At 51.2% G+C, this 21,051-nt stretch overlaps 6 protein-coding genes across 6 annotated transcripts; 3 read left to right on the top strand and 3 right to left on the bottom strand.

The window, feature by feature from the left end:
• Positions 1 to 433: 433 nt before the first annotated feature.
• BDQ94DRAFT_47453 (dynamin-related GTPase MGM1) lies at positions 434 to 3,769 on the bottom strand. Its single transcript, XM_026775863.1, has 3 exons — positions 3,375 to 3,769; positions 1,295 to 3,310; positions 434 to 1,239 (listed from the first exon to the last, which is right to left on the bottom strand). Exons 1-3 carry the CDS (start codon positions 3,673 to 3,675, stop codon positions 797 to 799), a joined length of 2,760 nt encoding a protein of 919 aa, XP_026631768.1. The 5' UTR covers positions 3,676 to 3,769; the 3' UTR covers positions 434 to 796.
• A 455-nt stretch (positions 3,770 to 4,224) lies between these two features.
• BDQ94DRAFT_47444 (glutamine amidotransferase subunit DUG3) lies at positions 4,225 to 5,880 on the top strand. Its single transcript, XM_026775862.1, has 4 exons — positions 4,225 to 4,323; positions 4,388 to 4,483; positions 4,609 to 5,341; positions 5,403 to 5,880. The coding sequence occupies exons 1-4, from the start codon at positions 4,309 to 4,311 to the stop codon at positions 5,681 to 5,683; spliced, it is 1,125 nt and encodes a 374-aa protein (XP_026631767.1). The 5' UTR covers positions 4,225 to 4,308; the 3' UTR covers positions 5,684 to 5,880.
• Positions 5,847 to 7,368, bottom strand: BDQ94DRAFT_47438 (PIG-Y family protein). The gene has a single exon (XM_026775861.1). It carries the CDS (start codon positions 7,265 to 7,267, stop codon positions 6,077 to 6,079), a length of 1,191 nt encoding a protein of 396 aa, XP_026631766.1. The 5' UTR covers positions 7,268 to 7,368; the 3' UTR covers positions 5,847 to 6,076.
• Positions 7,369 to 8,109: 741 nt separating this feature from the next.
• On the bottom strand, positions 8,110 to 10,424 carry BDQ94DRAFT_47418 (nuclear and cytoplasmic polyadenylated RNA-binding protein pub1). Its single transcript, XM_026775860.1, has 5 exons — positions 9,846 to 10,424; positions 9,660 to 9,764; positions 8,955 to 9,602; positions 8,762 to 8,894; positions 8,110 to 8,704 (listed from the first exon to the last, which is right to left on the bottom strand). The coding sequence occupies exons 1-5, from the start codon at positions 10,224 to 10,226 to the stop codon at positions 8,535 to 8,537; spliced, it is 1,437 nt and encodes a 478-aa protein (XP_026631765.1). The 5' UTR covers positions 10,227 to 10,424; the 3' UTR covers positions 8,110 to 8,534.
• A 956-nt stretch (positions 10,425 to 11,380) lies between these two features.
• BDQ94DRAFT_47292 (uncharacterized protein) lies at positions 11,381 to 12,720 on the top strand. The gene is made up of 3 exons (XM_026775859.1): positions 11,381 to 11,569; positions 11,635 to 11,760; positions 11,812 to 12,720. Exons 1-3 carry the CDS (start codon positions 11,504 to 11,506, stop codon positions 12,610 to 12,612), a joined length of 993 nt encoding a protein of 330 aa, XP_026631764.1. The 5' UTR covers positions 11,381 to 11,503; the 3' UTR covers positions 12,613 to 12,720.
• A 3,387-nt stretch (positions 12,721 to 16,107) lies between these two features.
• Positions 16,108 to 20,510, top strand: BDQ94DRAFT_156553 (uncharacterized protein; the record flags this gene model as incomplete). Its single annotated transcript, XM_026768634.1, has 7 exons — positions 16,108 to 17,985; positions 18,036 to 18,674; positions 18,940 to 19,025; positions 19,413 to 19,433; positions 19,468 to 19,630; positions 19,802 to 20,353; positions 20,388 to 20,510. 7 exons carry the CDS (start codon positions 16,108 to 16,110, stop codon positions 20,508 to 20,510), a joined length of 3,462 nt encoding a protein of 1,153 aa, XP_026631763.1.
• Positions 20,511 to 21,051: the final 541 nt, after the last annotated feature.

Genomic DNA, 21,051 nt, shown 5'->3' with positions numbered 1-21,051 from the left:
GGGTTACTGTTTAGACATGCTAGATTTGGCCATAATTTTTCTTTGTGCTGTTTCTCTTTTTCCAATACATTCTTCCTTTTAACTTTCTTTGTTTTTGCTTCCTATTCATCCTCTCATAATTTGGGTCTTATTCTCTTCTATATATTTCGTTTCACTCCGAAAATGGGTTTGATCGATTGTACACTCTGCTGACTTGTATTGGTACTGGTATTTGTATGCTTATTGGCGGGTTATTGGTCACATTAATGCCAGATTGTCTGTATCACCATATATGAATCCTCTCTATTTTATCTCGTGTATTCGGAATTTCACTTACCAAGCACGATATTTATCAGGCTGTTCTTCTTACAGACACGTTTGACTGTAGGCATACGTGGAGTAGCATCCAATACTACAACTGAGCAGCAACCGATTGAAGCTAGGGTCATCACGGGACCTATGATGGATATGAGTTTCTATTGAATAAGAGAATCCCGGAAGATGGAGCCCGTCATGCTAACGCCTATCCTAACTATCATATTACAGGATTACTTAACTATAACAAAACATGTTCTGTTACGTATGATATACAGGTAAATGGGAGACATAGGATGTGTCAGTGAGTGTGGGAGAAAAGTAATGTATACGCTTGCTGTTTCATATGATATAGGTCAAGAGGTATAAAGCAGAGCTGAGAGATATCGCCGACCTTTTCAGACAAAAAGATGGGGAATAGACGAAAGAGAAGAAAGATGAGAAAGAAAGTCTAATCGATTAATAGGTAGGCCGCTAGGTCGATAAGTAGATTTATTGTTCTTCAGAACAGATTCCAGCCACGGTTCCTCTGTTCCCGGTTACCTGCAGGACGATCTGAGTTCCTGTTTTTCCTTTCGCGTCCGTCGAGTTGACGGATACTTTCGATCTTCTGGAGGGCTAATTCAAGAAGTTCCTTCTTCCTGATCACGTCCAGGTGGTTCCGGATGCGCGGGTCTTCACGGGCAAATCGCTCGACTTCTGCGTCGGATAGGTGGCGGCCTAGACGCATGTCGAGCTCGCGGGGGAAGTTGTAGTAGAATTCGGAGAGGAGCTCAACGTTGAGGAAGAGGACGGCCGTTGAGGTGAGCTTGTCGGCGACAACGTCGAGGAAGACCTCCGGGCAGTAGTATTTGTTCTTTTTGGAGGAGCATTGCTTAGAGCGAACAGCGAGGAGCCGCATTTTAATTAGGTCAGCTCGGTCACGGAGGAAGACGCTTTCGCGGCCTGTCTTTTTGTTAGATTCGTTACCATGTTGACAAGTAGGATAGAATCGACTTACCTCGGGCCAGCAAGGCGGAGCTAAATCCACCCGCACCGCCAGCGCCGTCGCCTTCCAGGAATACCTCGCCCTTCCGCACCTTGTCGATGAATGACATGACGTCCTTCAGCTTGCGCCGTCCGATGGAGTCTTCAAGGCGCTTGAAGGCCGTCTCGCAAGCTCTGAGTTCCTCCTTGAGGACTTTGCTGACATTTTCCCTTCCCTTGGCCCATTCCGGGTCCTCGACTTCAATCTCGAACTTGAACGGCTTGATGCAATTTTCAACTTGATCACTGGTGCTGAAGAATCGGTCGTTCAAGATACTATTGCATGCATCGACGATCTGCTTTTGAGCGTATGGATGCGTGGCAAATGTGGAGTTGGCGATTAGGCGATCGACGTGGGATTGGATCGCGTTGGCGACAACTGTGGTGGCAAGTCGACCAATTCCCAGCTTCGTCAGGGAAGATGTTGAAGCATCGAGTTTGCGGTGCCAGTACAGTGACTCCGGGTCAGCTTTGGCAAGGTCACTGAGCGGATCCAATTCTGGTAGCGGAGCGGATAGATCTTCTATCGGCTTATTCCAATATCTTTGCGCCAGGATGTCCATTACCCGCTGATCAAGCTCGTTCTTCAGCATTTCACGGACCTGAGGGCGACCGAAGCTTTCGGCAAACGCCTTGAAAGAGTGCTTGAAGCTGTCCAAGCTCTCTGCAAGATAAGACTCTGCACTCAGAGGACGATCGTTGTACTGAACCTTGAACTCATAGGTTGCCTCCTCAAGTTCTTGACTGATTGCATCCCTAGTACCCGCTAGGCTTGATGCCATCGTCTGCTCGAGAACATGCATGAGCTTCGTGCGCAAAGTAGAAACACCGACAGAAACGTCCGATTGTGATCCAAACTCCGACGGGTGAGCAGAGAAATAGGCGTGTTCATTCTTCATGATGGCTCCAGTGATATTTCCGCTGCCCCTGGAGAAAAGCGCTGTTGTTTGAGGAATCCGGCTAACGACACCAACGTAGCCCAGGCGGAGAGGGTACTTTTTATCGGAGAGAACGTTGTAACCACGCTCGGGGTCAACAAGGTCCATCTTCGTTATAACACCGATCGTCCGTTCTCCTCTAGGGTCAACCCTGCGGCTGGCTCTGAGAGCAGTGGAGTTGGCCAGGTCAACGTCTGCCGCGGAAATGGCGAGGATTACATTCGGTGCTTGGATGTACTTGTCGCAGAGATCGGAGATCTTCTGTTTCAACTCTGGGGGTTGGTCGTGTCCAGCAACTTGGATGTAGCCTGGAAGGTCGATGAGAGAGAGGTCAGGAACGTGAGGAGAGTAGATGGAAAGCTGGATAGGGTCATCGGAAACACAGTCCCTCTCTGGAACGGCCAAATTCAAATCCGTCAGAGTCCGCTGAATCTGAGAGAAGTCGGTGATTTTCCCTAACCCGAGAGCCGGAAACTCTCCATATTCAGCCTGCGCATTTGGTGTGTTGACCAGAGTCAGCTCGATCGGTCGCCGGGTGACCATGTTAGTGCCCTTCGGAAGGAATTCATGTCCGACAATAGCTTCCAGAACTGAGCTCTTGCCCGAAGACTGAGACCCAATAACCACAATTGATGGGAGCGTCAGGGTATTAGACTGGCCGACGGTCTGCAGTATGTTTCTGATCTCGATCATCTTCCGTGTAAGAAGCATCATCTGGTCATCTTCTGCAATCTTCCTTTCTGAACGGGTGTCCTCCTCATTAGACTCATCGTAACCGAAAGCTCCGGCAGTAGTAGCTCCAGCTGCCGCGGCACCGAGGCGGCTCTCCTTCGGACGTTTACCTCCAGGGCCACCATTGTCGGACTGCGACTCTTCGTTTGGGTTTATAAAATTCTGCAACCATTCCGGAAGTTCCACGGAATCCGTGGTTCTTTGCCATCCGCGTTGTGTCTGTTCGGCAATGCCCTGAATTTCCGTGAACAAGCTCGAAGCTGCATCTCCCGCCGTTTCCCCCGCACGTTTAAAAAGATCGATAGCGTAATTTCCTGCCTCTGAACGACGCAACCATTCATTAATCAGCTATCAGCAAAGACGGGTCGCGAATTGGATACGTACGTGTGGCTTGGTACTGGAAATAAGCTAGCCCCGCTACCGTAGCACCCCCAAGCATAGCCGGCAGCCGTATCAGCTTGATAGCCAGTTTAGGGAGTATCCGGTGAAAGGAGATTGCCCGCACAGCAGGCACATTATTGTGAATCGCATTCGCACCTACCGGCCAGGCCCGTCCACGTAGTGCGGCGCTGCCATCGGAGCGAAGAAGACCGCCGGTCCTGGCCGCAGCATTATGAACATGGCGGGCCAGAAGACCGGTCCGCAACAGCGGAACAAGACGATGGGAGAGAATTCTCCCGCTCATGATTTCTGAAATCACATACACATCAAGAGAGTTGGGAGAAGGAGGTTAGGCATTTCCGAGGCCAAAAGCCACGGTTGGTAGTACCTTCGGGATGGTAGGTAGCTTGCGGGAGGGAAGGAAAGCAAGAAGGAGGCGGCGGAGATGATCAACCAAACCACAAAATAATAAAGCAGTCAGTCATTCGATAATCGCGGCTTTCCCGCTGCGGGTCTCGTGACCTGCGCCCGATGGCCGCTTCGCTGGCCGTATCGGGATCGGTGTGAGTCACGTGTGGAGAATGTCGCCATTTCGATAGATCCAGATAACAACTATTTTCCGTAGGTCTGAGTGATTTCCGCTTCATTCGAGAGAGTCGAAGGTTCTGCAAGCTATTTGGACGCAGCAGATATATATATTGGGCTGGGTTTTGTGTTGCCCAATCCATCCTGGGCATTCAGCTGCGCCGTTGTCGGATCGAATTGTGACTGGAGACTGGAGCTGCGCCCTGAAGCAACTACTACTAGTTTTAGCGTCTTCAGCTGAATCGGGCTTTGCACTCTACAAACACTTTTAAAGAAGAAGAAGGTGTCCTCAGGGAAAGATTTCTGGACTGTATTTTTTTGTCAAGCTATACTCTCCGTATAATTGCCGAATATGTGTCGTCTCCTGGTATGTAAGCCCGTTCTGACCATCCACGTCATACAGCCAGCCTGAACTGACCGCTTGTCGCCAGGTATACAAAGGCAGGCATGAGATTCGTCTCAGCAAGCTAGTCACGGAGCCAAGCCATTCCATCCTCACCCAGTCCTACGACTCCCGTTTAAGACTAGTAAGTCCATCATCATCATCATCATCATCATCATCCTCTGTAGTGTTCAAGTAAAGGACCATACTGCCCGGGAACCGTCTTGCCCCCTATCCCAGACCAACAGCCAAAACTAACCCCATATACAGGACAACCGCCGCCCCGTCAACGGCGATGGCTTCGGTGTAGGCTTTTACACGGATCCCAAACTAGGTCCAGAGCCATGCATCTTCACATCGACGCTCCCAGCCTGGAATTGCGAGAACTTAGAGCGCCTAGCTTCTAAGACATGCTCGAATCTAATCTTCGCGCACGTGCGCGCAACCACAGAGGGAACCCTCTCCGACACGAACTGCCACCCTTTCCAGCATAGCACGCTGATGTGGATGCACAACGGCAACGTCGGCGGCTGGCAGTACATCAAGCGGCCGCTGGCCGACTCGCTCGCAGACAAATGGTTCCTCGGCGTCAAGGGTGGGACGGATAGCGAGTGGGCATTCGCGCTATTCCTTGACCTTCTCGAGAAAGAAGGTGTGGACCCTAGCTCTGATCCCGGCCCGGGAGGGTTCGGACAAGCGCTGCTGCGTCGGGTGATGGTGAAGACGATTGCCAAGATCAATGAGTTCATTCGCGACATTCCCAAGAGACATAATGTGTCGAATGTGGAGACTCGCAGTTTGCTGAACTTTGCTGTTACGGATGGGCAGACGGTTATTTGTACGAGGTATATCAGTAGTAAGACGGATGAACCGGCTAGTTTGTACTTTTCGTCCGGGACGAAATGGGTGGAGGGGAAGGACAAGGGACATTTCAAGATGGAGAGGCATGACAAGGGGGCTGATATCGTGCTTGTGGCTAGTGAGCCGATTACTTTTGAGAGACGTGAGTGTTTTGCAATGTTCCTACGGAAAAGAGAGACATATACTAACTGACTTGCTTTAAGACAACTGGGTCTCCGTCCCTGCTAACTCCATCGTCACCATCCACAAGCAAACCGTCCTGCTACATCCCATCATGGATGAGTTCTACGTCGAGGACCTGAACCAGGACCGCTCCTCCTGCTACGCCGTGTCCAAGGGCCTCGTTAGCACAGCCCCTGGGACAACAGTGCAGCCCCGTGATGCAGGGGCTGTTGACACCGATGCCGGTGCTATCCATGGCAATGGGTCTGCGATGGATTCGCAGCAAATCAATCTCGCAAACAAGTGCGCTTTATCACATTGATAGAACGATTTGACCGCTTCAACGCGTGCGACAGTGTTTAGACATGGGGAGTTACGGGCTTGGAGTTTGGGATCTGGGTGTTCTTTACATTTTCGGGCACATTATCAAACATCTTTTGTAATCGATCTACTACTTATTCAGCTCATTCTTCATCTGTATGCAATACTATTATTAGTACGGTCAGATTGCTCTTAACCTAACCGGTGAACTAGTATGAAACGTTGTCGATATCGAGACTCAAACTCCATCCCGACCCGCTAAGCCATATATACACAGAAATGAAATCAAATGGAAACAAAGGGGGTAAAAAAGTTAAAAAAAGAAGAGATGCGACCTGCACCTCCCCACCGAGGTCATGCAAAACAAGAAGATTCGTTGGAGAAAGAGAAGATATCATATGTCCTCCCCGGATATATTAGCATGCTTGAAATACTTCATCCCCACCCAAGCAACAACGACCCAAACCCACGACATAACGGCCGTCAACACAATCAATGCAGGATAATACCCCACAATGGGTAACGTAGGATCATCCTCCAGCTCTGGAGGAGCATATGGCGTCTCTCCGACGTCCCACGCCCAGCTCCAAACACCGAAGCAACTTCCCATTCCGACAACAAACACCAGCCACGTCACAATCAGTATTATCCACCCCCACCATTCTGTCTCCGAATAGTCCCATACCATCTCCGAGGTGCTGACAATATCGGCGGAGTGAGTTGCCAGGGGCGATTTGGCGCGGTGAAGTGGTCGATAGGCCGTCGAGTCGGCTTGTAAGGCATAGTATGAGTCGGAGCTGGACGAAGCGGTTGGGAGGTGGAGGCCAGTGGTGGTTGTTGCGGCGGCAGCGGCCGCGGCAGCAGCAGCGGCGATAGCGCTGTTTGATGTATTGGGGTGAGGGAAGGGTATGATATCTTCGTCGTCGGTGGTCATCTCATCGCCGAGGATGCTTTCTTTGGATTGATTTTGCTGACGATGCGAGGGAGCGGCTGTATTTCGGGTTCGCTGGGGTGCGTCCATAAGGGTCCACGTAGAAGTATTTCCTCCATGATCGGGGTGACTTGAACTGCTTCGCTGGGAAATGGTCTCATTATCGGGAGAGGTTAGATCGGTGAAGGAGCGTAATTGCGAATCGGAAGGAGGAAGAGGGGACGATGATGATCCTCCTGGTAGGGATGGTTGTCCGTCGGAATTGATATCGTCTCCACGCAGCAAGTCCACTGATGGCCTGGGGAGTTTCTTGTCTCGATATTCGAACCGGGTGCCCAGCAAGGCGGTCTTTCGTAGGGAGCCCCTTCTTCTGCGCGTTCTTCGGTGCTGTTGAATCGCATTCGACATTGCCCTTCCACCTCGCAAGCCGGAGCCGAAATCGCTGCTGTCGTCTCGCTCCATGCCCGAATGGCTTCGTTCTGGGGCGTTCTGGGTCGCTTGGATCATTCGAAGAAATGAGAGGCGCGAAAGTAATGAGCCGGACGAGCTGCGCTTGTGGCCGCTGCTTGCGCTCCCCGAGCGCACCCGCCTCGAGAGCTGATCATTGTTGTCCAGCGAGAGTGCCGCACCTTTGCCGTCGCTTGCATCTTCCATTGGCGCAAGCTGGGCGCGACTAGCTGGCGGTTAGCACGCCCACATCCAAAACAGGAGGTTGAAAGAGTCGTCAGGGCTTCTCATGAGCAGCGGCCAGGTCAGGGACGGGGGTGAAGGGGGGAAAAGGATAAGCAAGTGGTGGGTGGGCATCGGCGGCCAAGAAAGGGTCCAGGCGGCCACTCGAGAAATTCCCGGTCCCATTCTCCACCTCCCAACTCTATAAGGAGAGAGAATTTATCCGCAGCCACGGAGCGGCTGTGTTGGTATAAATAGAAATCGATGGGCCTCGACTTTGGCACGGTAGAAATACAGTACAATATTATCGTACTGATTCCCCCCTCTGACACATTAGCTACTTCTACTGAAATAATAGAGAAGATTTCTTTGCCTTTTACTTCAATAGTGGCCATGCACTAGTATCCTGGTATAAGGCATCCAAGAGCAAGCCTCTTGGGGTTCACTAACAAAATAGGTATAACATCCGAAACGCCAGTAGCAGGGTGTGATCAAGGAGATTGGAAGATCACGCTCAGAATATCTGGTATCACAAAGACGAGGCTCAAGTACGGGGGAAAAGCGTGAAAACCGCCAAACATCACACACTAATCGATAGGAGATCAATATTCATTTGTCAAGAATTGGCCAAAGAAACGGGAGGAACATGGCTTCTCGATCATTGGAATGAAAGAAAGAGTGCGCACAGCCATCTGAGCATCAGGGCTCCTGTGCGCAGGCAGAAACAGATATAGAGCTCTTTGGCAAGCCACTCATACATACTTAACGAAATACGATACAAACTGGGAGAGGTGATAATTTGGACAATAGAACAAAGACAGGGCTCGAGAATAGCATGATAACAGAAAATACTTTTGGTTTATTCCGCAGAACGCTTGAACGGGAAGCCCAAGAAGCTTAGTAGCCTTTGATCAAAGTCACGCACATTCGTTCAAAGAAAAGAGCATATGAAAAGTTTGACTCAACAAAGCGGATTTGGGGTATTGGGTGTACGATAACACACAAATTTCATTTCAAAAGGAAGAGTTTGAGAATGGGAGATGCGCTTAGAAATCCACTTAGTCGGGGCTGTCATAAAGAGAAGAAAGTGAAAATGAAAAGGAAAGGAAGAGAGAACGGCGAGTGAGAAGATTAAAAAAAAGGGGTGGAAGGGAAAAAAAAGAACACTTCCGCTTGTCGCTGTTGCGGCTGCCAGCAGCGATACTACAATGTCCGTGCTGGCTGGCATGCAGTCAGGATCGTTGATCAACGGCTACGCTTGGTAGCCGCCGAAACCATTTCCAAAGTTGGCGTTGTTGGGCTGGTTCCAGCCGGAAGTAGGCGTGGCTTGACCGCGGCCATAGCCAGCATTACCAGGGACCTGGCCATAACCTTGGCCTGCCATGCCGGACTGGTCCCAACCTCTTTGGGTCGGAGTAGGGCCTGTAGTTGAACACATTAGCGAAAAGGCGCAGAATCTTGACAATAGAAGAGAGGTACCTTGAGGAGTCATGGGAGCGCCCGGACCGCCGTACTGGGGAAAGTACGGGGCTGGGGTGGAATTAAACCCCGAGTTGCTCTGCTGACCAGAGAAGTTGTCGAACTGGCCGGTAGGAGGACGGTCCTTGCCCCACTGTGACAGTTAGCAAGGGAAACATTTTAGAAGAGGCATGGGGGAATGCTCAGAACATACGCTGCACTTGAGGGGACGACCATTGACGTTGTAGCCGTTCAACTGGCAAATGGCCATGGCGGCATTCTCATGCGTGTCCATTTTGATAAACGCGAATCCACGGTCGGCCTGCAGACGGGTCTCGATCACGTAGCCGAAGTTCTGGAAGAGTGGGACGAGATCGGTCTGCGTGGTGTAAGGGGTCAAGTTACCCACATAGCACGTGGTCTGCCACTGTGGGGTTTGCTGGACGACCATGTCGTAGCTCTGGATGCCGTGGGTAGGGAAATGGTGATGACCGAAGGCCGTGGTCGGCGTCATCCCCATGGCGGCCATGGCCTGCTGCTGGGAAATGGAAGGCTGACCCTTTTGGTTGGCCCAGTTGCAACGAATAGCGCGGGAGCCGAGCCATTCCCCATCCATAGAACTCAGAGCCTTGTCGGCGTCAGAGCGCTCGCGGAAAGCAACAAAGCCATAGCCACGGGACCGGCCAGTCTTCATATCCCACATAACACGAGCCTCGGATACCGAGCCAAAGGCCGAGAAAGCCTGGAGAAGCACCTCATCGTTGACTTCATTGCTCAGATCTCCGACGAAAATGTGGAAGTGGTTAGACGTATCCTCCTTGTTTGTGCTGTTAGACTGGTAGGCCCAGTTCACACGAATTTCCTGCAGAGATCGTCAGAAGCAGTCCGATATTATGCATATGTACGTGGGCTTGCATACCGACTGGTGGATGCGACGTCCGTTGAGCGTCTGCATGGCCCTCTCGGCGGCGCCCGGGTCGTCGAATTCGACGAAGCCGTAGTTGTATCCTTTACTGTTGAACTTCTGTAACAATTAGCATGAGGAGGGGAGTTATGCAAGATATGAGGTGCTCCGCAGCAGCTGCAGCAGCAAAGTAAAACTTACGTTCTTATCCGGAATGATCTTGACACTGACGACATGGCCAGTCGTTTCAAAGATTTGCTTCAAGATATCCTCAGTCACCCGAGGGTCGAGGCCACCGACATACAGAGCCCTCTTGTTTGGTTCAGGGGCAGCGCGGCGTACGAAACCACCAGCGCTGGTCGGGGACATCATGTTTCCGGACATGGGAGAGGTAATGGCGGTCGGGATGGGGTTGGTGTTCTGAGGAATCACCACAGGCGGGCGGGGAGGCGGCGGCATGTGGGAAGGATTAGCTTGACCATTGCCCTGAGACGCATCGTACTGCTGGTTGGGAGCAGCAGCAGAGGTTTGGGGGGGAGGAGGGAGGGTCGAAGAGGTAGAGGCGGCAACGTTGTCGGCCATTGTTGAGAGAGGTCACGAGATGCAAATTTACAGAAGAACCGATCGGGTCAAACGAGCACAAATTGCCAGATGGAAAAGGACGAAGAAAGCGTTTGACGGGACAGCAGGAGGATGAGATGCAATCTTTGATGACGGGACGATGCAGGCGTTACGCAGTCAAAATTAGAGTAGGCGAAGGCGGAAAACGACGCGGGGATCGAAACACCCAGGTCAAGATGGAAACTGGCAAAAGCGCTAAACTAGATCATACAATGGGGACCACGATACGGGCGGTAGCTAGAGCGGACGATCGCCGTCAAGAAAACGACGCTGGAATGCTTCGAGAGGCTGGGAAGATTGCACGGTGAGGTGCTGGAGAAGCGGGCGACTCAAAACACAACGGGAGGTTGTCGTTTTCTCAACCAGCCCCAACAAGTGAGCGAGGTGGCAGCAGCAGCAAAAGAGCTTCAGATTCGGGCAACCGAAGCCGGGACGGAGGTGTGTTTGAGGCAAACGCAACGGTGGAACAAGAAGACGGAGGGAAATAGAAAAAGAGCAAAGATGAAAGGAAAGGGAAAGAAAAACAAAGGGAAGAGAAAACAGATGCACACGGGCTCACGAGCTCGACAAACACCTGGATGAGGGAGGATGGAGAGAAGAATGGAGGGAAGAAGAAGAAGGAAATGGGGAAAGGAAACAGGGGAAGAAAAGCTGCGATGATCTGACTTGACGGGAAGTTTGACTGGAGAGCAGAACGAGGAGTTTGGATGGTCAAGAGCCGCTCCGGGTGGGGGGCGCGCTAGCCCCTCTTGCGTTAGTCCTCCCTTGACGGGCCTCGTCTTTGTCCCAGCAAAGGCGCTTATTCTCCATCATTTGCTTCTTCTTCTCCTCCTCCTCCTCCTCTTTCCCTTCCCTCCCGCCTGATCTGTTCACCTGCCCTCACGTTGGACAAGCTCTTGTCGCGTCCTTGCTATTTTTGTGTTCGCTGGCTTGCGCAGTCTTTGCGCGACTTCCCTGCGCTTCTTGCAATTCCTCCTCCCCCTTTCCCTAACTGCCTGTAACAGCTCTTCTGCTCCAATTGGTTTTCAGGTACTACCGTCAAAGAACCCGGCACCCGCTCTCACGGACCTTCTGAAACCGTCCATTCACATCTAACCGCGTACCACTGGCTCTCATCGCTTTTTGATACTGCTAGTGAAGGATCTTTCCTCATAAATTTCAGTGTCAATCACGACCAATCGGACAGTCGACGTGCCGTAAAAAACCCGCCTGTCTGTCACTATACTACCTTTATAGCCATGGCAGCAACAAATTTCTCAAATCCGGACTCGCTTGACGTTTTGACGTCAATGGTCAACCAAACGGTACTTCTTTGACCTAGTAGCCCCCTTGCCGTGCAAAAAGCCATGTTCTGACTAACTCCCAATAGCTTATAGAGACCGGCCGCTTTTTCAAAACCGGGGGTTCCATGCAGTCCAGGGCCCAACTCAAGCGTTCAATTCCCACTGCTCATGAAAAATTCCAGAGTGCACTGGATAATTTATCGGAGCAAATAGTAAGCTAGCAGCAGCTTCAAGATTTTGCGACCTGTGCTTACCATCGTCAGTTTATTGCCAAAGCTTTCCTTGAACGAGACTACGAGGCAGTCCAAGCCAAGAAAGCCGTCCTTCAGCCCGTTGAAGATGTTGTTATGAATGAATCGAACGTTAAAGTTGAATCAGAGTTGACATCACAGCCTTCTGAACAACCAGTGACCGACGCAGACACCGTCCAGCCTAAGACGGAGCCAGCTGACGATACTCTTGCTCCGAAGCCCCAGGCCGATGCAAATGCTAGCCAACCAAGCGATCAACCCGTCAAAGTAGAGAAGCCCGAGGAAGATGCCGCTGCTGTGCCTGCAGCACAACCCGTTGCTGCGTCAGGCGATTTCAACTTCGATTCCATGCTAGCCGATAATTCTGGGACTAACGATTTCGACCTGAACTTGGACTTTGGAGATGATGGCGTGGGAAATGACAGTTTCTTGTCAGGCTCTAATCTAGCTAATGCCACCAGCACTACCAACAATGGCAACGGGGGTGAACCCAATCAGTCAAGCAATGCTCCAACGGCTTTGCCTGGTACTGAGAACACCCCCGTTCCCGCACCGATGGGAGGGGATGCATTCGACCTTGAACTACAAAAAGCCGAAGCATTCACTAGCCAGGGGGATAACTCAGGGGAGCAGCCGTTTGATGGACAAGGTGGCAGTAACATGGAAGATGTCATGGCACCAGGAGAATCTAGCTTCGACGATCTATTTATGGAAAACGATAATTTCGGGGGGGATGGAGCTGGAGACGCTAGCTTACTAGATGGGGATGGGTTGGTCAACATCAACGACCTGGATGACAGCTGGTTCACTTGATATCCTCCGCATGAACGTTGCTGGAGAGATGGATCAGCCACCTTCGCACGGATAGACAAAAAGCAAACAGCTATATGCTAGTCGGGCGATAACATTCCAAGTGGGATGACGAATGTCTAGAACCATAACATCATCAATGAAGGCGACTGCTTCCTTCTACAATGCAACTTCAGTGTCATCCTCCATCACTGATGAGACACACCTCTAGAGTGGTCAATGCAGTCAATCCGATGCCTCGCCGGAGGGAGCATTCCCATTTCTACGATTACCGAGCCGCCAATCGGCAGATCAGACGATCCACTCTGTAAGGGGGATGGGGATCGGTACCTACCTGGCAACGGAATGACGCAAGGCACTCCGAAAGTGGAGGAATGTACGGACCGGGGCACGGCGGAGCTTATCTCAGTCGGCAAACTGACGTGAAGGCGTTTTCAACTTTAAGCCCGATTAGCTCTTCTGTGTGCAAGTGTTCGTCCGGCTTGGCTTCATTGCAGCTAAGCTGTTTCCTGCTAGTTCGGCCTCGGGATAACTACTGACTGGGTCCTACGAGGGGGGTACAGTCCCAATAGTTTGGCACGGCAATGATTCTCGTTACACAGATAGTATGGGGTTCGTGTCTGGCCCAACTTTAGCCCCAAAACGACATGAATTAATCGGCTACTTTCCTGAGATTTTCAGAACAGAAGACAACGATCTACATTATGATGCTGCCTATGGGTAAATAGTAGTCCGTATGTACAAGTAAACACAGAGGAATATGCTGAAGTCAACGTAAAGTCAGGGTTACCCTGTGATGATGTCATCCATGTGATAATGGACTTGTGTGGAGAACATCATGGGAAGCCGGTGTTGATGATCGAGATCGTCTCCAGACTGTCAGAGTGTGGTAAGCTGAAGGCCCGGAAGGTTTCGCGCTGACTAAGAGCAGGTGAAATTGTCCGGACTTATCCACTAACTCATAGTAACCTTGATTAACGGTGTGGGCTGACATGTCGATTGAGGCTAACAAAGCCTTCCGAAGAATCTGCAAAATTCTGCGGTATATCCGTGCCTTGCCGGTCTAAGCGATTGACTACTTGGAACAATAGATATTGCAAGGCATTGATCCGGACAAGACTCGGAACTACAGGTGGCGGCGGCCATAAACGAGGGTGACGGCGAAGGCGACTGTGGAACCGTTCCCGGGATCAGGCCATGGATCTAGAATTAAACTTCTGCATCCAATTCTTCAAGTCGGAACGAGAAGTCGGGAGTGGTTTTTGGCGACCCGACGGAAGCCTGAGGGGAAAGTTGTTTTGTGATCGTACTGAATTGTGAGGCGATAGGGGAAGAAATCCACCAGATGGAAGAGGGGAGAAAAAGGTATGCCCCATTCCCCAGGCAAGGCCAGGTCAGCCGGGAAAGGCACACCAAGCCTCAAACTACCCAGAGATTAGTCAAAATCCTTCCCGTTCGCGCCCCGATGATATCACCAGCACGGCCAAGGATCCCCGCATTGACAACGAAACGCGGCAGCCTCGCAGGAAGCTCTGGGATTGTCACGAACTGTGTCCCGGTGGATCTGACCGCCTCATATCCCGGTCTTTTTTACTGGGAGTTAGATTTTCAAACTTGACTTCTGGAGATGGAGGGGTGTGTATGTATGAAGTCAAGGGAACAACCGGCTATCATCCTGATGATCCTGAACGAAAGGATAGACAATCTTATGACCGAACTTGCTTGGTCTCCAGGCTGTGCCGGAATACCCGCCCTCTAAAGCCTCAGAGTGCGTTAATTCGGCCCCCGGGCACAGCAGATCAGACGTCACTCTTTTCAGTCATGGCCGAGGCCTGGGCCCCCCTCTTTTCACGCTAACGATTCAGCTAGAGGGACAAAGTACCATCGAAGATATCTTTAGTCTAGGGTGTTCTTTTCCCTCGTACCTGGACGCGAACCGCACCACTGCCCCGTTTTCTATCACATGGAAAAGATGGGGGAGGGAAGGTAGCGAGACATACCGTAACCACACCATCAGTTCAAGACTACTACACAGAAAGTGCACTTGAGGAGAATAATATCCAGTAGCAAACATGTGCTAGGATTCGGTTCACACATCGTAAATCAGTATCGGGTCTGACGGACTGACAAAGCGGATTGAGGCCAGACCTCCATTGTAGATAACCGGAGTGGAATAGCTCGAGTAGTAGTTTACCAACGCTGGTGGTCCCCTTTCCATGGCGCCCATGTTCGTGCGGAAAGTCTGACCGCGGGTGGAAAAAGATTCAAGGACAGTCGGTCCCAGGTGGTTCAGCGAGGAGAATCGCATTCATTGGAGAGAATCGAAGGCAACTTGCGGATCACCGGATATGACTGAACCTACCGACTTTCCCCCTCCATCCGCGTCATCATCTCTTCTTGTCCTGCTCCAGCCTGGTTCAAGTAGTAGTCCTTTTCCCTTTTGTCCCCCCGCCTTGTCTTGCATTTAAGTATCTTGTGCCCAAGGAACTATATCCGCACCGCCTCATTCTTGTCCGTGTCTGTGTTGTCATTGATGTCAATGCTGCCCTTTCGCATGACATTCCCCCCCAGTCGATGATTGACTCTCTCTTTTTTCGCCCCAACTAGATACTTACTGCTCCTCACACGCCCTACCCCCCCAGACATATCCCATTTGGGTCATTCGGTGTTTTGGCTTTCCCCCCGCATCATCGACCAATCTGGCCTGCTTGACGCTACTGAAAACGGGGATCCCTTCCTTCGCGTTGAACGCTTGAATACTAGGGACTTTACTTTTCTGCTGCGCCGCGGTGGACGTGCTGCTCCTTGCGCCGTCGATCATCTCCCAAACTCAGAAAAGATCCCAACCCCAAAAGAGGCAAAGCAGGAAAAAATAAAAAATAAATAAAAATTGATCTTAGGGAAAAGAAAAAGGAAAAGGGAAAAAAGGAAAGAACGCTACGAAATTAAGGACAGGAAACTGTGACGCCGTCCCAAGGAAAATTCCACTGGTCGCACGACTCGCTGCAGCTGGGACTGTGCGTAAGAGTCAACCTGAACTGAATATACTTCCCCAAGCCCAGTCTTCTACTTTCTCCATTTCGGTAAGTCGTCGATTCATCCCAAAACGTGCTTGCTTCTTTACTGCTTTACTTTTTTCTAATTTTCCCTTTTCCCTTCCTTTTACCCTTTGGCCCTGCTGCATTCCTTTCTTCCCTTCCTCTTTTTTTTTTCTTTCTATCCTTCTCCTTTCTTCTATCTTCCGTTATTACTCTTCATCTTCTACCTTGCTTCTCCCTTGGTGACATCCCTCGCAATCCCGTGTAATCTCTCCCCTCTATACATCAGCATACTACATCCATCTTGGGTGCCTCACCTGCGCCTCTCTATATCCGTCTTACCCGTGGTTGAAAATCAGCCTATCCGGACATCCGGCAGTCATCTTTTGTCTTTCCTCTTTTTCCCTTAGGGTCTTCATTGCGTCTGGCAAATAATGCTCTGCGATTGGTGCTTTTCACGATGACGACTCACATCTCCCATCTTGAACAGGATTTATCCGGTTCCGTGACCACTACAACTAGTGCCGTCTCCCACCTTTCCTGTGGCGCCCCCGATTCTGTGCCAATTTTTCACAGTCTCTTGAGGTTTCGTTCCGATCATCGTCGGTCTTTAGAAACTTCGAGTGTAGTTGGCGACTCTGTTGCGATCGAGCAAGTTCCACGGCCAGGCCATCGGCGGCGAGCGTCCATACTTAGCAAGCTGGCGGGTCCGCGGGAAAACGCAAAGCGATTCCTCCGCCTGGGGACCCCTATCCACCCGACTACTACCCTGACGCCACCCACTCCCTCAATGCCCGAAACACATCGCCCTCGTCCGGTGTCTGAGATCTTTCTGTCCCCCGATGATGCACAAATGCTTTCCAGCACGGGTTTGAGGACGGGCAGGCTGCGCTCCCACTCTTCGTCGACTGTGTCGGCGTCTCAGCCTTCCCCGATTTCGGCTCAACCGGCAATCCCGGCGGCGGATCCATCGGTGCCGTTTCCCACACTGCGCAATGAGAAGATCGTGGCGACCGGCAGTGGGATAACTGTTGGTGTTGCGCTCACCGAACCCGTTCTGTTTCTTCAGGGATATGATCATAATGATCCCAGCACTAAAAAGTCCGCCATCTTGCGCGGGCAACTGCATCTCAAAATCACCAAGAGTGTCAAGGTCAAGAAGATCTCCATTTGTTTCCGCGGACATGCTCAGACCGATTGGCCGGATGGTATGCACCCACCCATTGTTCTTCCTCCAGGTGGCGTCATCACTAACGCTTTGTCTCATGTAGGAATTCCGCCCAAGAAAGTCCACTTCCACGACAAGAAAGACCTCGTCACACATGGCGTCATGTACTTCAACCATGGAGATACTGCGCTAATGCAGAACGACTACGGTGCGCACTTCTACCAGCACGCCAAACCGGTGACGTCGGTGACGGGCAAGGATGGGCCGACCACCAGCACTCGGGAGTTGCTCTCAAAGACCGGCTCGGCGACCTCGTTGGGCCAGAACGGCCAGCTCACGACCAAGGATCTGAAGCGACTGTCTTTGCAGTCCAATCATTCGCGCAGTTTCGGCAAGAATGACGCCCCGCCGCCCCCGGTTCACACTCAAAGCAACTACCGGTTGTTCCCTGTCGGTGATTATCTGTATAGCTTCGAGTTTCCCATCGATGGATCTCTCCCAGAGACGATCAAGACCGATCTGGGGTCTGTTCGCTACGATATCGAAGCGATCGTGGAACGGGCGGGTGCGTTCCGCCCCAACCTGCTGGGTACATTGGAAGTGCCGGTCATCCGCACGCCGGCAGAGGGCTCGTTGGAGCAGGTCGAGCCGATCGCCATCTCGCGAAACTGGGAAGACCAACTGCATTATGACATTGTCATCTCGGGAAAGTCATTCCCTCTTGGATCGCAGGTTCCCATTGCGTTCAAATTGACGCCGTTGGCGAAGGTCGAGTGCCACCGCATCAAGGTGTATGTGACCGAAAACATTCAGCACTGGACTGCAGACAAGAGCGTCCATCGGTTCCAGCCAGCGAAGAAGGTGCTGCTTTTCGAGAAACGGGCGGATTCGGCCAGTACCAGTACCTATCCAGGAAGCTCAATGCGAGTGATGGCAGGTGGTGGTATCGACTGGGACCGTCGCGCGGCTGCTGCGAGAGGTGAAGAGATTGTCGATCGGAACCGCACCAACCTCCTTGGAAACCTCTCCAGCGACGCGGGGGTTGGCCCGACTGAGATGGAGTTCAACGTTCAGCTTCCCAGTTGCCAGGAGATGCGCAACCGGGATGAGTCCCAGCGACTGCATTTTGACACCACGTATGAAAACATCCAAATCAACCATTGGATCAAGGTATGTCCTCATCCTTAGCATTCGAATCGCTCGATATTAACGTGGAATAGATTGTACTGCGGCTGTCCAAGGTTGACGAAAGAGATTCGGGTAAGCGAAGACACTTCGAGATCTCGATCGACTCTCCATTCCACCTGCTTTCTTGCAAGGCTACACAAGCGAATATCTACCTACCTGCATACACCTCGCCTGACTCGGAGCCGCAGCCGCAGGCTCAGGAGTATGAATGTGGTTGTCCGGGGGCGCCGCCCGTCAACAGGAATGGCTCTCGGAACGGCTCCAGCCGGCAGTCACTGTCTTCTGACCGGGACGAGGTGCCACTCGGCGGCGCAGTTGCGAGAAGCTTCACCAATGGTTCCGGCGGACTGGCTCGACCTCCCCAGGCGCACTTGGCGGATGAGCCAACCGATCGAAATCCTGCGCCGCGACCGATGCATCTTCTGCGGGCGCCATCATTTGCACCGCCCGCCTTTGAGGAAGTCCCGCCACCACCTCCACTCGTGACGCCTCCCCCGGAGTATAACACCATTGTTGGGGATAACGACAGAGAATCGGTGCTGCAGGACTACTTCTCACGGCTATCCTTTTACGAGGAACATGCCGATGATGATCGGGGCCGCGGACGAGTTGATGTGCCTCTGACGCCAGGAGGGCGTGTGAACCGCAGCATGGACGTCCCACGCGAGTGGGTGCGTCTGGAGGAGTCGGCCGTCTAAGACTGACGAGCCGCATTTACGACGCTTATGAGGATTGTACTTTTGTTTTAGAGGACGGTGGGAGTTTGTGATACAACCGGCGTTTGATCCTTTCGGAGCAACGTAGGCTGGCCTCCTATCTGATTTATCTGGTCTTGATTGGATATGGCGCCCGAGGAACAGGGATGTATTTGTGGCATTGTTTGAGCGATCTTCCTCGTTCCTCGTACTATATACATACTGTTTATATTATGTTTAGATACCAGCTGTAGCAGATACAGCAGATGCATGGATTAAGTTATACTTTCACTTCACTATTGGATTGATTCCCCTCCCTTGCGTAAAGTATAGTTCAATAACTCCTACCCATTGAAGCCAAATCAAACCTAGAGTGCAACAGCGGTGAATGCACCGAAGCAAGTGAGCAGTAGAAAAGTAGATAGTTATAGAGAGTAAATATTGAACCCGCCCGTGGTGGCGCACCGCCCGCATAGAGCTGCCTCTTTCGGCCAATCGTGCGCTTATCCACTTCAAAGTATTTAAATTTGATTGACGCCATCATCACCTGCATTTATTGATCTGTACCACCACCTCGTGCTATTCCTTCTATTTCTCCCCATTCGACGACTAGAACACATCATATATAATTTCATATCAGCCACGTTCTAGTCCACACCGCTTTCGACTGAAACTTCCCATCACCAGCGGGTTGAAGTTGTGACTGGTCATTAGCACAAAAGGGTTAGAGTTGCAGTGAGTACTACCATCGACAACTATAAGTATATAGTTACCTAACAATTGAAAGGAAAATACGAGAGAAAGAAGAACAGAGCAGAATGCCCATCAAAGTAACAGACCTCACCGAGGCAGATATCCCCGCCGCCATTGAGATCATTCAGACGGCATTTGCGGAAGATCCGTATTTCAAGTGGGTGTTTGATGCTGAGAATGTAAGTCACTCACAGATAAACATACCCGAACGAGGTAGATTCTGAGCGTGTAGATGATGATAAATATAATTGCACCATGCTAACCAACTCTTCAACTTTCCCATCAACGCGGTCGGTTGGTATCTCCCCAACCGACCGGTATGGGAATTACTTTCCATCTAAATGATATAGTTCAACAAACAACGGAATCACGATTCATTAGCCGTCCGATGTCGCTGGGGAATTAACAATGCCATTTTCCAGGTTGCCAAAGACACCAGCACCACCACAGAAGCAGGAAAAGAAGGGGATGAGAGAGTAGTCGGCGTCTCTTGCTGGCTCCCACCCCAACCCCCTCACACGCCTGAAACCTGGTACAGCTGGACGCAAAGCTGGCTACTCAGCTGGCGGCAGATGCTCAACAACGTGTGGCATTTCGGCCGGGGCGGACTGCGCACGAACCGGTACTGGATCTGGAAGGAGCGGCAGCATGAAGCGCAAAGCCAGATCTGGGATGATCCGAAAGGATACTATTTCTGCAATATAGTGGCAGTCCGCCCCGATTGTCAGGGCTTGGGGGTAGGGAGGAAGCTTTTCGAAGCGGTGACGGATCGGGCGGATCAAGAGGGCGTGAAGTGTTATTTGGAGAGTTCGAGGAATGTGCCCAATGTGCAGATCTATGAGAAGATGGGGTTTGAGATGAGGAAAGAGATGGAGTGTAGGGATGGGGGGGATGTTTGTATGGTGAGTAGCTTTCTTCTATCTATCTATATGGTAGTTTCTGTGGAAGGGGAGGAGGAGAAGGGAGGTGGTGGGTGAAACGGGGGTGTTGCATCAGATGGCTAACTTGCGGCAGCTCTATTGTATGGTTCGTGAACCAAAGTCTAAGTCGGAACAGTGAGGGGCGTTCGATCGATTCTAGAAACTGGATGGTTGGATGTACTTTGTAGCAGGTTTGTTTGAGGAGACAACAATGATACAACGGATATTGAAATAGATTCTATGAGTAGGCTATTCAATGATTAGATAGATTAGATATATCATTGGTCAGTTGATTGGAAAGCACGGACCAGTATTACTCCTCCCACTGAAGGTAGCAGCATCCCTTGACTGCATTCATTGCCTTACTTTATCCGGGTACCTCAAATGGAAGGCTAGCAATCATCACTCCCTCATTATCAATCTACCACAACCCTCACCATGGACAACTCAACCCAAAAAACCCGCCAACGCATCCTTCACCAAATCGGCGTAATCTTTTCTAATCTCCCCCCAGAAATCACCTCAAGCACAATCCGAATCCTCGGCGACATCCCAAACAGTATCCTAAACCCTAGCAATTACCTAGAATCCATACATCCCTTCATCTCAGCCACCGAGGAATCCCTCAAGAATGTTCACCTTTCACCCAAACAACAAGACTTTTTCATCGCCGCTAAAAT

Source organism: Aspergillus welwitschiae, assembly GCF_003344945.1.
Source record: "Aspergillus welwitschiae strain CBS 139.54b unplaced genomic scaffold BDQ94scaffold_2, whole genome shotgun sequence".
NCBI classification, from domain to species: domain Eukaryota; kingdom Fungi; phylum Ascomycota; class Eurotiomycetes; order Eurotiales; family Aspergillaceae; genus Aspergillus; species Aspergillus welwitschiae.
Note: the sequence above shows the minus strand (reverse complement) of the source record. Positions and strands in the feature narration are given on the sequence as shown.

Excerpts from the sequence above, each read along its gene's own strand:
- BDQ94DRAFT_47453 (XM_026775863.1), bottom strand. The coding sequence starts at position 3,675 with ATGAGCGGGAGAATTCTCTCCCATCGTCTTGTTCCGCTGTTGCGGACC. Across the intron at positions 3,311-3,374 it reads TTTCCAGTACCAAGCCACAC|AGGCAGGAAATTACGCTATC; the intron begins GTACGTATCCAA and ends TGCGTCGTTCAG. Across the intron at positions 1,240-1,294 it reads CTCCGCCTTGCTGGCCCGAG|GCCGCGAAAGCGTCTTCCTC; the intron begins GTAAGTCGATTC and ends ACAAAAAGACAG.
- BDQ94DRAFT_47444 (XM_026775862.1), top strand. Across the intron at positions 4,484-4,608 it reads ACGACTCCCGTTTAAGACTA|GACAACCGCCGCCCCGTCAA; the intron begins GTAAGTCCATCA and ends CCCCATATACAG. Across the intron at positions 5,342-5,402 it reads GCCGATTACTTTTGAGAGAC|ACAACTGGGTCTCCGTCCCT; the intron begins GTGAGTGTTTTG and ends ACTTGCTTTAAG.
- BDQ94DRAFT_47438 (XM_026775861.1), bottom strand. The coding sequence starts at position 7,267 with ATGGAAGATGCAAGCGACGGCAAAGGTGCGGCACTCTCGCTGGACAAC.
- BDQ94DRAFT_47418 (XM_026775860.1), bottom strand. The coding sequence starts at position 10,226 with ATGGCCGACAACGTTGCCGCCTCTACCTCTTCGACCCTCCCTCCTCCC. Across the intron at positions 9,603-9,659 it reads GACGTCGCATCCACCAGTCG|GAAATTCGTGTGAACTGGGC; the intron begins GTATGCAAGCCC and ends CGATCTCTGCAG. Across the intron at positions 8,895-8,954 it reads GTCGTCCCCTCAAGTGCAGC|TGGGGCAAGGACCGTCCTCC; the intron begins GTATGTTCTGAG and ends TAACTGTCACAG.
- BDQ94DRAFT_47292 (XM_026775859.1), top strand. The coding sequence starts at position 11,504 with ATGGCAGCAACAAATTTCTCAAATCCGGACTCGCTTGACGTTTTGACG. Across the intron at positions 11,570-11,634 it reads CGTCAATGGTCAACCAAACG|CTTATAGAGACCGGCCGCTT; the intron begins GTACTTCTTTGA and ends AACTCCCAATAG. Across the intron at positions 11,761-11,811 it reads ATAATTTATCGGAGCAAATA|TTTATTGCCAAAGCTTTCCT; the intron begins GTAAGCTAGCAG and ends TACCATCGTCAG.